This window comes from Cetorhinus maximus, chromosome 18, assembly GCF_964194155.1.
Source record: "Cetorhinus maximus chromosome 18, sCetMax3.hap1.1, whole genome shotgun sequence".
NCBI classification, from domain to species: Eukaryota; Metazoa; Chordata; class Chondrichthyes; order Lamniformes; family Cetorhinidae; genus Cetorhinus; species Cetorhinus maximus.
This window is the reverse complement of record NC_135896.1, coordinates 23,300,368-23,314,639: the sequence shown is the minus strand read 5'-3', so window position 1 is coordinate 23,314,639 and position 14,272 is coordinate 23,300,368. Positions and strand designations below refer to the sequence as shown.

General features: G+C 40.8%; 1 protein-coding gene across 5 annotated transcripts in view; it reads left to right on the top strand.

The window, feature by feature from the left end:
* ccdc197 (coiled-coil domain containing 197) overlaps positions 1 to 14,272 on the top strand; it is a 62,574-nt gene that overhangs the window by 36,482 nt on the left and 11,820 nt on the right. For all 5 annotated transcript variants that reach the window (XM_078562203.1, XM_078562202.1, XM_078562204.1 and 2 more), the window contains 2 exons: positions 9,879 to 9,961; positions 10,675 to 10,847. In XM_078562203.1, coding sequence (XP_078418329.1) covers positions 9,879 to 9,961; positions 10,675 to 10,847 — 256 coding nt within the window. The remainder of the gene's footprint in view (positions 1 to 9,878; positions 9,962 to 10,674; positions 10,848 to 14,272) is intronic.

The window sequence follows — 14,272 nt, the reverse complement described above, 5'->3', positions numbered from 1 at the left end:
AAAGTCACAGCTTAATACTATTTCTAATAGAAGGAATTACTTGCATTTATATAGCGCTTTTCGTGACCTGGGGATGTTCCAGGTAGCTTTACAGTTAGTGAAGTATTTATGGACCATAACTTTGTAGCTACGTCATTTCCAGTGCACATCCAAGTGTTTTTTTTTAAATGCAATGAGGATTTCAGCCTCAACCAGCGGACTTCCAGACAGCCACCACCTTCTGGGTGATAAGATTTCTCCTCAGCTCCCTTTTAATTCTTCAGCTAATTACTTTAAATCCATCTCCGCTGGCTTAGATTTCTTCTAAGGGAAATAGGTCCTTCGTATCCACTCTATTTATGACCGTCATACTTTTATAGACCTCAGATAAATCTCCTCCCAGCCTCCTCTGTTCCAAAGAAAACAACCTCAGTATATCCAATATTTCCGCATGGCTAAAATTCTCCAGCCTAGGCAGCATCCTCTGTATCCTCTCTAATGCAGTCACACTCTTCCTATAATGACCAGAACTGTACTCGGTACTATAGCTTTGGGCTAACTTGTGTTTTAAACAGTTCTTGCATTAACTCCCTGCTCTCACACTCTGTGCCTCGACTAATAAGGAAAGTCCTTGCTTAATGTCGACTCGCTTAAAGTTGTTTCACTTTAATGTTGGTAGTAATGTCAGTATATCTGTGTAACATTGCCAGTTTCACTTTAATGTCATTTGCCACAGACTTCCTCTTCTGTGGCCTGTCTGCTCGCATGACTTTTCCCACACTGCTTCCACACTTGCCCTCAGTCCCTCCTCCACTCCCAACCTTGCCGCCCCCGGACTACCGGCTCCCACCCTTGCCTCCTGGCTTTGCCAACGCCCGGCCTTGTTTCTCCCACCCATGTCAACTGCCACCCTTGCCTCCCAGCCTCTGTTCTCGCCTTAGTCCTCAAGGTCTGTCCTTCACTGGCTCCTGACTTCTGGCTCTCCTGCTGACTTCACTTCTGAACTTGCACTGAAGTCCTGCACTCCATCTAGTGGCAAAAGCTGGTTGGTGCAGGTAGTCAGGATTTCAGCTGCTACCCACACTGACCAACCACTAGATGAAGCCTGGTCAATCTAAAAGTGCTGTGCACTGAGGTGAGTACTGTAATTTTTAAAAAGAATTTAATTTTATATTTGTGTTTTATTTTATTATGCATATAATTTCACCTAGGAATGCATAGTGCTGCACATATATGGTACAATATTTTAATTTGTATATTGCTTTTTTTCTGAAATAGCTGAAGGAACCTAACCCTGGCTTTAACATTGATTCCTATGGGAACCCATGATTCACTTAAAGTCGTTTCACATAAAAGTTGTGATTTTCAGGAAAAATGTGACTTTAAGTGAGGACTTACTGTATCCCATATGCCTTCTTAACCACATTATCTACTTGTTGTGCTAACTTATTTGTGGATATGCGCTTCATGGTTCATCTATTCTTCAATACTTCTCAGTATCATGCCATTTATTGTGTATTCCCTCGCCTTCTTTGCCTTCCCCAAATGTATTATCTCACATTTCTCTGAACTGAATTCTATTTGCCATTTTAATGCCTACCTGACCAGTCCATTGATACCTTCCTGTAGTCTACAGCTTTCTTCCTCGCTTTCAACCACATGGTTACATTTTGTATCCTCTGCAAAATTCTTAATCACATCCCTTACATTTAAGTCTAAATCATTGATATATGGCACAAAAAAAGAAAAGGACTGAGTAAACAAATATGAACATATGAATTAGGAGTAGGAGTAGGCCATTCGGCCTCTCGATCCTGCTCCACCATTTAATAAGATCATGGCTGATTTGATTGTGGTCTCAACTCCACATTCCCGCTTACCCCCGATATTCTTTGACTCCCTTGATAGTCAAGAATCTATCTACCTCTGCCTCTTCAATGACTGTGTCTCCACTGCTTTCTGAGGAACAGAGTTCCAAAGACTCATGACCCTCTGAGAGAAAAAATTTCTCCTCATCTCCATCTTAAATGGAGGCCCATTACTTTTAAACTGTGTTCCCTTGTTCTGGTCTCTCCCACAAGGGGAAACTTTCAGCATCCATCTTGTCAAGTCCCCTCAGTATCTTATGTTTCAATAGGATCACCTCTCATTCTTCTAAACTCCAATGGATGCAGGCCCAGCCTGTCCAATCTTACCTCAAAAGATAACTACACCCCTCCACCATTCCAGGTATCAGTCAAGTGAACCTTCTCTGGTGTCTAATACATTTATATCCTTTCTTAAATGAGGAAACCAAAACTGCACACTATACTCCAGATGTGCTCTCATCAATGCCCTGTACAACTGTAGCAAAACATCCCTACTTTTATATTCCATTCCCATTGCAATGAATGACAACATTCCATTTGCCTTCCTAATCTCTACTTGCTCTACTTGCATACTAATTTTTCCTGATTCATGCACCAGGACACCCAGATCCCTCTGTACTAGAGTTCTGCAATTTCCCTCTATTTAAATACTATACTGCTTTTCTATTCTTCTTGTCAAAGTGGTTAGGGTTAGGGTTAGTGTTCACACTTTCCCACATTATATGCCATCTGCCAAATTTTTGCCCTCTCACTTAACCTATCTATATTCTTTTACGGGCTTGCTGGCTCCTTATGTCCTCTTCACAACCTACTTTCCTACCTATCTTGGTGTCATCTGTAAATTTAGCAACCATACATTTGGTCCCTTCATCCAGGTCATTGATATAAATTGTAAATAGTTGAGGGCCTGGCACTGATTCCTGTGGCACTCAGTTTATCACACTTTGCCAACTGGAGAATGACCCATTTATGTCTACTGTCTGTTTTCTGTTAGCTAATCAATCCTCTATCCATGCTAATATGTCACACTGTTCACCATGAGCTCTTAATTTGCATAGTAACCTTTGATGTGGCACCTTGTCAAATGCCCTCTGGAAATCTAAGTATAGGCATCCGCGTTGCTTGTTACCTCTTCAAAGAACTCTAATAAGTTGGTCAAACATGATTTCCCTTTCATAAAACTGTGTTGACCCCACCTGATTACATTGAGATCTTCTAAGTGTCCTGCTATAACCTCCTTAATAGTAGATTCCAGCATTTTCCCTACGAAAGATGTTAAGCAAATTGGCCTGTAGTTTCCTGCTTTCTGTCTCCCTCCTTTCTTGAATAGAGGAGTCGTATTCCCTATTTTGCAATCTGATTAGACTTTTCCAGAATCAAGGGAATTTCAGAAAATTATAACCAATGCATCTACTATTTCAGCAGCTGCTTCTTTTAAGACCCTAGGATGAAGTCCATCAGGACCCGGGGACATATCAGTCTTTAGTTCTAATAATTTTCTCAGTACCCTTACCCTGTTGATTCTAATTGTTTTCATCTCCTGATTCACACTTATTCTTGGGATGTTATTTGTATCCTCTACAGTGAAGACAGATGCAAAATATCTGTTTAGTTTGCCCGCCAATTCCTTATTTTCCATAATTATTTCCCCAGACACACTCTCTGGAGGTCCAACACATACTTTACTTACTCTTTTCCTTTTTAAATACCTGTAGAAACGCTTACTATCTGCTTTTATATTTCTAGTTAGCTTTCTGTTGTATCCTAATTTCTCCCTCCTCATTAATCTTTTCGTCATTCTTTGCTGTTCTCTATATTATGTCCAATCTTCTGACTTGCCACTCATCTTTGTGATATTATACACTTTTTCCTTCAATTTGATACTTGCTTTAACATCCTTAATTAGCCATGGATGGTGTGTCCTTCCCTTAGAGTTTTTCTTTCTCACTGGAATGTATCTTTTCTGAGTATTCTGAAGTATCTCCTTAAATGTCTGCCACTGCATCTCTACTGATCTAACCCTTAATTTAGTTTTCCATTTCACTTTAGCCAGCTTCATCTCTGTGTCCTCATAATTGCCCCTATTTAATTTTAAAACATGATTCTTAGACCCATGCTCCTGTCCCTCAAACTGAATGTGAAATTCAAACATACTATGATCACCACTAGCTAGGGGCATCATCAGTATCAGGTCATTAATTGATTCTGTCTCATTGAACATTACTAGATCTCATTTAGCCTGTTCTCTGGTTGGCTCTAGAACATGCTTCTCTAAGAACCTGTCCTGTAAACCCTCTATGAACTCATCATCCAGGCTACCTTTGCTAATTTGATTCACCCAATCTATATGTAGATTGAAATCACCCATGATTAAGCTATACCTTTCCTGCAAGTTCCCATTATTTCTTCCTGTATACCCTGTCCTACAGTGTAGGTAGTTTTGGGGGTGGAAGCCTAGAAACCACTTCTACAACTTCTTACCTTTAATATTTTTCACCTCTACCCAAACTGATTCTACATCTTGATCTCAGAACTAAGGTCATCTTTCTCTATTGTACCAATTAACAGAGCTACCCCTCCACCTTTTCCTAGCTCCCTGTTCTTGTACCCTTGAATATTCAGGTCCCAGTCTTTGTCATCTTGCAGTCATGTCTCCGTAATGGTTATCAGATCAGACATATTTATTTCTGTTTGCACTGACAATTCATCTATTTTGTTATGAATGCTACCTACAGAGCCTTTATTTCTGTCTTTTTACTATTTTTGTAACCTTTAGCTTTATCTGCTGATGCACACTTAGGTTTGTATACTTTCTGTTCTTTCCTGCCACTCTCTGATCATCATTTCCCTTATTGCTACCTTGCTCTGTTGTCTTGTCTTCTCTATTTAACTTATCACTTCTTCCCAAACTTGATCCCTCGCCCCCACTATTTAGTTTAAAGCCCTCGCTACCCCCTAGTTATACGACTCGCCAGAATACTGGTCCCAGCACAGCTCAGGTGAAGACCATCCCAACAGTACAGCTCCCATTTTCCCCAGTACTGGTGTGAGTGCCCCATGAATCGAAACCCATTTCTCCCACACCAATTTTTGAGCCACACATTTAATTCTCCATTCTTATTTACCCCATGCCAATTTGCTCATGGCTTAGGTAGGAATCCTTTGGGGCTCTGCTTTTCAATTTAGCTGCTCATACTGCCTCAGAAGACCTTTTTCTTAGTTCTACCTATGTCGTTGGTAACTCCTTGGACCCCGACCATTGGATCCTCTCTCTCTCACTGCAAGTTCTTCTCCAGCTCTGAGCAGATGCCCTGAACCCAGGCACCAGGCAGGCAACACAGCTGCCTGGACTCTCGCTCTTGGCTGCAGCACACCCATCAATCATTACTGTTTCCTGGATTCATTGTGCCACTTTCCCTTGGATCCCAAGGGCTTTTACTTTTCTGACAAGTCTGCCATCTGGAACATTGTCAAAAGCCTTGCTGAAATCCTTGTAGACTATATAAACTCTCCATGTTGCTTCCTTAAAAATTTCTTTAAGTTAGTCAGACATGACCTCCCCTTAACAAAGGATGGCCTGCCTTTGAAAGCTGCCAGCCAATCAGGGCCCACAATTACATTGGATCTAATTAAATTATCATCACTACTACAAAAATGCTCTCCCGCTGATGTCCCTTATTCATCTAGTATCATGACCACTAAAGTGCTGTATCTGCAGTATATTCACAGTTTAGTTTATTTGCTTTTGTTGGCACATATACATGTAGTGCAGCAGGGAGGAGTACTGTCACAGTCTACTGGGAGTTAAAGGTTACAGTGCTCCATTAAAAATTCCCTTGACAATTGTTCCAGCATTTAATTCCCAGAACACTTTTAATGACATTTTTGGGAATAGCTTGGCTTAACTCGGTAGTTGTGAGCTATATTTTGCACTGTTTGAAATAAATGGGAGAAATGGCTATTTTTAATCAAAATTAGTGATCAGCTAACTGGTTATGGGAACGTGCAGTTTATAACTTTAGCTTTATGGGAATGGGATTTTGTTAGCATGAATGGAAAAAAATCTGTCAGGACAAACCTACCATAAGGACCATCTAAGGCATCTTGAGTCATTTTATCTGATTAATTGTCAGAAGGTCTATCAACCCATCTGTGGGGTGCACAGTGTCTGCGTGAAATGAAAAGTCCCTTTACCAACCAGAGCATGAACATACTGATAGCAACGCAACAAAGAAAGATTTTCAGTAAGGGACCAAGGCTCTCAACTATACAAGGAGGCAACCAGGAGGAAGGAATTCATAGGCATCCACTCTTCTATGCCTAGTGCAGTGAGGAATTGCCCTCTCTCAATGGAATAGACAGTTGGCGTCACTTACGAAAACTAGCAGTTCTGCACCATTATATAGTGTGCACAAATGATGCTAGTTACTCCTTTATAAAAGCAGTTGGGTGACCGTGTACAATGGGTGAATCGTTGCCCTGTTTTACATCACTGTCTCACCCCAAATTTTTACTTCCATGGACTCCCTATTACCCATTTTACATTATCACTAAAAGTCAAAATCTACTGCAGTGAGCCCAGCAAAGGAGATTCACATCTGAGGCTACTCCGACATGAATATTGGCTTTTCCGTATCCCATATAGCTTAAAAATTGGTTATGCTGCCACCTACTGGTACTACTTTATCGAAGTTCAGGAAACATGTGGGAAATGTATCAGCAGAGGACAGGGGCCTTATCACAAGCTCTGGAATTTTTAAAATGGCTTTCAGTATATCTTACATTGTGCAGAAAAGATAATGTCAATGACTAGAAGGAAACAAAGTGGCTTTTACAAATGTGCATCTTCAGAATATATCTTCTTGGGTTCAGTGGCATCAGTCACTCCCACAACCAGATCTCCTGTCCCTCATTTACTGGAGTGCACTGCTCAATATCTACTTGACAATAGCTTAATCCTTTGACATGCAAACTGTATATTACGTCTTTTGCAGGTGTCTTCATGTGTACCTCGCCAATCTTACGAAAGTTGACGGTTTGCATTTCAGCGGGATGAGGCTTGAACAAATAATTAAGCTCCTTTATTTCTCAGGGAACAATAATTGAACATACAGCACAACAGTTATTATCAGGCACACCCCATGCCAATCAGCATAACTAACCTTTCTGTAATAGTATAATACAGTGAACTTCGCCAAGTGAGTGCGTAATTTTCCTGAACTAACAAAATAACTTCTAACTTGTCTCCCGCATCCTAACTTCCTGAGTCTAGGAAAAAGCTTGTCTGCTTTCTGTTTAAAAACCTGACTGTCTATTTTATCTTCCTGTGCTCGCAAACAGACAATCCCTGCTGAGGGGCTGGGATCAGGGACTTCCTAAAACAACGGGTGTGAGGTGTCTAATGGCAGATTTGTGAATTATTTATTGTTCTTGGTTTTTTGGATAAATAACTTCAATACCTAGCTCATTTGCATTTTTCATCTCCACGCCTTTTTAAAACTTGTATGAATACACTTTAGTATAACTCTTTTCCAAATCCTTTCTGTGGAAAAAGTTTTTTAAAAAAAAATCCTAAAATGTGGCTTGTTTGTTGTCCCGTTGTGGGTACCTTGCGGGTATCTGTGGTATAAAAGTTCAGAAAGTCCTGGTTGCTATTAATGCCTGGCAAATGTTAGATTATCACTGTGGATCTTTGTGGTCCAGGAATCAATTTTAGTCGTAGCATGTGTCACCTTGTGTATTTATTCTCTGTCGTTCTCAGTTGGTGAACTTGGTTGCGGTTGTCCCACTGCCAAAGAATTATCTATTCTGGGCCAAGTGACTTTTATGTCGATTATGGTTCTGGGCTGGCCTTTCTTTCTATTTCTCCTTGACCATGATATACTGGTCAGTGTCTGCTACATGCATGCCTTAAGGTAGGGAACACATCAGTGCTCTTCAATTCTTTGACTTCAGCTACTTGCTTTTAACTCCAGTAGGTGTATTTTTCATCATTTGCCAATATGAAGGATTTATTGCAAATATAACAAGCTTTGCCAACAAGCCGGGGAAAATACAGCCAGCATTTTGATCTTCCTTTTCAATTTGACTGCAATGTTTTTAATGAATTTTACCAGCAATTTTCAGTGTTTTTGGCTTTTTTTGGTTAAATTTGTTTAAATCTCATTTAAATCATCATCACCCCTCCTCAAAAACCCAACCCTTGACCCCATCGTCCATGCAAATCACCGCCCCATCTCCCAGCTGCCTTTCCTCTCAAAAGCCCTTGAAAGTGTTGTCTCCTCCCAAATTCGTGCCCGTCCTTTCCGGAACTCCATGTTTACTTCCCTCCAATCAGGTTATCATCCTTGCCATGGTAGCAAAACAGCTGTTATCAAAGTCACAAATGACATCCTGTGTGACTGTGACAAGGGTAACTTATCTTTTCTCATTCTTCTCAGCTTGTCTTCAAACTTAGGTTGGTGTGGTCAACCATGCCACTTCCGATATTACTCCATTGCTCTCCAGCTGGGTGGGACTGTTCTCACCTGGTTCCATTCTTACTTATCTAATTGTACCTATGATGGAGACAGTAGCATAGTTGTAATGTCACTGGAATAGTAATCCAGAGGCCCAGGTTAATGCCCTGGGGACAAGGGTTCAAATCCCACCTCAGCTGGTGGGATTTAAATTCAATTAACTAAAAAACTGGAATTGGAAGTTAGTCTCAGTAACGGTAACAATGATTGTCATAAAAACCCATCGGGATCACTGATGTCCTTTAGGGAAGAAAACCTGTCATCCTTCCTGGTCTGGCCTACATGTGACTCCAGACCCATAGTGATGTGGTTGACTCTTAACTGCTCTCGAGGGAAATTAGGAATGGACAACAAATGGTAACCTTAACATCCCAAGAATAAATTTTTAAAAAGCTAGAGTATCAATTCAATGGCTTCTTTTCCTGTTCCCTCACCATTACAGAGTGTTCGCCAAGGACTTTTCCTTGGCCCCGCCCCTCCCTCCTATTTCTCATCTGTATCACCTAAAAATGCAGCATTCCTACCTCATATTCGGGTTATCACTAAGACTGCATATTTCCACCTCTGCTACTTTGCCCCTGCCTCAGTGAATCAGCTGCTGAAACCCTCATTCATGCCTTTGTTACCTCTAGACTTGACTATTCCAATGCACTACTGACTGGTCTCCTACATTCAACCCCTCGTAAACTTGAGGTCATCCAAAATTCTGCTCCCCGTGGCTTAACTCACCCCAAGCCCTGTTCCCCTATCATCCCTGTGCTCACTGACCCACATTGGCTCCTGGTCAAGCAACGTCTTGATTTTTAAAATTCCCATTCTTGTTTTCAAATCCCCCCTTGGCCTAGCGCCTCCCTATCTCTGTATTCTCCTCCAGCCCAACAACCCTTCGTGATAACGGCACTCATCTAATTCTGGCTTCTTGAGCACCCTCAATTTTAATCACTCTGCATTGATGGCCATGTGTTCAGTTGCCTAGACATCAAGCACTGGAATTTCCACCTCTCTATCTTGCTTTCCTCTTTTTAAGGCAGTTCTTGAAACCTATCTCCTTGACCAATCTTTTGGTCATGTGACCTAATATTTCGTTATGTGGCTTGTTGTTATTTTGTTTTGTAATGCTCTCCTGAAGTGCCTTGGGATGTTTTATTACATTAAAGGTGCTATATAAATGCAAGTTGTTGTTATAGCAGTGACAAGTACAAAGGAATGGCCTATTTGTGCTGTTTTCATACATTACATTCCATTTTGCTCCTTGACACTCTTTTGCTGACCTATTCAAACAGAGCAAAATATAATGCCATGTTCTTCCAGGCCTCCACTCAGATATCTTTTCCTGATCTCCTGATTTATATTAGAGTAATTTGAACACAGTTCATGCAATTGCTTAATTAAAATTACTGGATGAATTTGAATTATAAGAAGTAGTCTGTAATTTACTATTCTGTTGGCAATCTTTCTATAACAGGTTTTTCTAATTGAATAAGAGTTTATTCACTTTTCTAACTATCCACAGGCAACAGAAACTACAGAGAGCAGTGTCAAAATGCAAAGTATATGAAGATTACCTCCTGAAGGTCATTGATAATTTGCCTGAAAGTAAGTGCAGGGTTTATAGTTAAAAGGGTGAAATATTTTTATTGTTATATAAATGAAATGTTCACTTCTTGAATAAGAAGGAAAGGTGAGAAATTCTTCCAGTAGAAATTACTACCCCAACCATTCCTTTTAAAAACAACAAAGTATCCATTACACATCTCAGTTTGAATTGTATGTTTTCAGCTTCATAGAAATCTGGCATTAAATGTCTTTGATTGATGTGAAGGTTGACAGTAAATTCTCTCATGCTGAGCTCAGTTCCTATCTTCTTCCAGTTAATAATAAAACACAGGTGGATTAGAATGATTCCTGTCACTACTTCGGTTTCTTTTTGATTTATTTTCCCTTGTGCTTAAAGCGAATACATCTTGAAGGCCTTAATTACAAGCTAAAATGCAATGAAATCCAGTGGCCCTGAACTTCTGCATTATTTCTATTGGCTTCCTTCTGTAACTTTGGTGGGGGGGCTGGCAGAATCCCCGGGGGTTTTGTAGAAAAAAGAAAATTTTAAAAATTACGTATCTCAAAAGGACATCTACCAGAAGTTGATTGTCATCTTTAAGGCATTGCACATAATTAGAAACAGCAAGTGATTGCCTGCATGCGATTTCATTCTTCTATGGACATATAAAGGTTATTATAACAGTTTGTTCCTTCTTAAAAGTTACTATGAACAATTTCAATTCTTGCTTTGATCTTGCTATATGTTCCAGACTACTTGGAGTACAGTGCAGAATCTATGGTGATGTGTATCATTCGAAAGCATGAAACCCTTGGAGCCACCAATGAGACTTTGATAAATAATCTCAGCCGATTGTCGGACGAGGTGGAACAGCGCCAGCACGACTCGGAAACTCTGCGTCAAGAATATGATACCACAAAACTCGTATGGGTTTTATTCAATGTTGTATGGGTTGCAAAAACTATCTTATCAATCTATTTGCAGGAAATTTGATGGCACGTGGAGATAAAAGGAGACCAAAAATGTGTTTACGCATTCTATGAATCCAACGATGCCATTGTACTAATTTTGATTACTAGATGGAAAAGCTGAATAGGTCATTTAATGTCTGAAAGAGAAAAATACGAATATTTGAATGCAGAGGGTCCCACCAGAAATGAGGCCCCCTTTCTCTTTTAGATGCTAATTGATCTGCCGTGCATTTTCAGGTTTTTATTTCAAATTTTCAGCATTTATATTTCTAAAATCTTGTCCTACATTTATGACTTGTAATGAGACATGTCGAAACTAGAGTTTTGAACTTAAGTAAAGCCAATGACGTAAGAATGAGACACGAGTCGTCTGAGGTAGATTGGGAAATTCGATTAAAAGGTATGACTGTGGATGAACAATGGTGAACATTTAAAGAAATATTTCAGTCTCCTCAACTGAATCTACATTCCTTTGAGAAACAAAGGCACCACAGGAATATAGATCCACCGGGGAGACTATAGTGTAGTGGTAATGTCACTGGACTAGTAATCTAGAGGCCCAGGCTAATGCCCTGGGTTTAAATCCCCCTATGGCAGCTGGTGGAATTTAAATTCAATTAATAAATCTGGAATATAAAACTAGTCTCAGTAAAGGTGGCCATGCCAACTATCATTGTTGTAAAAACCCATCTGGTTCCCTAATGTCCTTTAGGGAAGGAAATCTGCCATCCTCACCTGGTCTGGCCTACATGTGGCTGCAGACCCACAGCAATGTGGTTGACTCTTAAATTGCCCCCTGAAATGGCCTAGCAAACCATTCAGTTCAAAAGCAATTAGGGATGGGCAATACATGCTGGCCTTGTCTGTGATGCCCACATCCCATGAAAGGGTTAAAAAAAACTTTGGCTAACTAAAGGGATAGTATTAGATTAAAAGAAGAGGCTTATGCTATTGCCAAATAAGCCTGAAGATTGGAGGAGTTTTAGGTACCGGCAAAAGAAGACCAAAAAATTGATAGAGAGATAAAAAGTATATGAGAGTTAACTAGCTTGAAATGTAAAACAGATTCTAGGGCCAGCTTTTCGGTTCGGCGTATAGGGATGGGCCCCACACACCAACGCGTAAAATGACGCGCGGTGACATCAGGCGTGCGTCCCGACGTCACCGCGCGTCATTCCGATCTTTCGTTGCGCACCCACCGAACTATCAAAGGCCTGTTAAGCCCATTAATAAACTAATAAAGCAATTTGACAGGGCTGCCCTTCCAACCTTAAGGTTGGCGGGCAGGTGAAGAGTCCAGACGGTCTTCACGATTTTTCATGAAACCTCATCTACGGGCGGGATGAGGTTTCATGAAGGGTTTATTAAATTAATAAATATTTATTAAACATCTGATAAACATGTCCCAGCTCATGTGACGCTGTCACATGAGGGGAAATGTGTAAATGGTTTTTTAACTTACTTTATTGTGAAGTTTCAAATTCAGCTTAATCTCCCTGAGGCACAAGATTTCTATGCTCTTTCGTGTGCATGAGCAAAAGAGCGCAGGCTCCGACTTCCCCTCTTCCCCCCGCCCGCACAGGTAGCGCTACCGGGCCTTAATTGGCCCGCCCACGTAAAATGGCGGCATGCAGCCGATCGCAGGCAGCGATCAGCTCCGTAACCCGCCCGCACCTGCACCTGGCCCACCCGACGGGGAGAAAATTCTCCCCTAGGAGTTTTTGCAAGGATGTAAAAAGGAGGGAAGTAGCAAAAGTAAACACTGGGCCCCTTAGAGACTGAGACAGGAGAAATTAAAGTAAGGGATAAGGAAATATCAGAGATGTTAAACAAATATTTTGTTCCTGTCTTCAGAGCAAAAGTCACACAAAAAATGAATAAAGGGGAACCAAAGGCCTGATGAGAGTGAGGCACCTAGTGTAATTAATATTAATAAAACAGAAGTGCTGGAGAAATTAATGCGACTGAAAGCCAACAAATCCCAAGGACCTGAGGGCCTACATCATAGGATTCTAAAAGGGGTGGCTGGAGAGATGGTGGATGTACCGTTTGTGATCTGCCAAAATTCCCTAGATCCTGGAATGGTCCCAGAGGATTGAAAAGTGTAAATGCAAGGAGGGAAAGAAAAAACTGAGGCCTACAGGCCACTTAGTCTTAAATCAGTTGCTGGGAAAATGCTGGAATCCATTATTAAGGATGTAGTAACAGGGCACTTAGAAAAGCATAATATGATTGGGCAGAGTCAGCATGGTTTCATGAAAGAGCAATAGTGTTTGACAAATCCATTTGAATTTTTTTTGAGGATGTAACTAACAGGATAGATAAAGGAGAGCCGGTGGATGTAGTATATATTGAATTTTCAACAGGCATTTGATAAGGTGCCACAAGAAAAATATGGGTTGATGGCAATATATTGGTGTTGGTAGAGGATTGGTTAAAGGACAGAAAACTGATAGTAGGAATAAGCGAGTCATTTTCATGTTATTAGGCTGTTACTAATAGGTTGCTACAAAGGTCAGTGTTGGACCTAGCTATTTACAATCTATATTTATGACATAGATGAAGGGACTGAGTTTAATGTATCCAAGTTTGCTGACAGTACAAAACCAGGTGGGAAAGTAAGTTGTGAGGAGAATACAAAGGGAGGAATTTTAATCTCTAAAGTGAGGGGTGAGGAGGGTGGAATTGGGCAAGTGTCAGTGCATGTGGGAGTTAACAAAAATGCTAGTGTGTCAGAAACTGGACGTTATCCTGCTGACTTCAGTATTTAACTGGTGCGAATGTCAAGGGATATGGAAATCTCCTGTGGAACAGGTGGGTCGGTGATTATCATATGCAAAGTGGCAATTGAAGATTTCATACTGTGTTCTGATTTTAACTGCTAGTGCTCCAGTTTCAAGTGAGCAGAGCTTGTAGGATCCTGTGTCCTCCAACAAGGACTCTCCACAGCTCACCTGGTCTCCAACACCTGCTTCTGCTCATTTGTGCTACGTGGCTCACTATGTGACAACCAGTTACTGCCTTTGAAGCCTCACCAAGGTGGAGGTATTTGCATGAGTTGTGTAACGGTTCTTCCTTTGACTGTGTGGCCTCCTCCCACACCAGTTGCTGGCTGACACTTGCAGGACCTTTGGGAGAAGAAAAATGCTGAAAATATTCAGCAGGTCTGTGAAGGGAGAAACAGAGTTAAGTTGATCCATCAACCTAAAACATAACTCTTGTTTTTTTTTCCCCACAGATGCTTTTAGACCTGCTGAGTACTCCCAGTATTTTCTGTTTTGACTTCAGATTTCCAGCATCCACAATAATTTCCTTTTGTATGGGCATTTAGTGCTATCGTTTTACAGTCTAATGTACTACATCTCCATTTATTGAAGC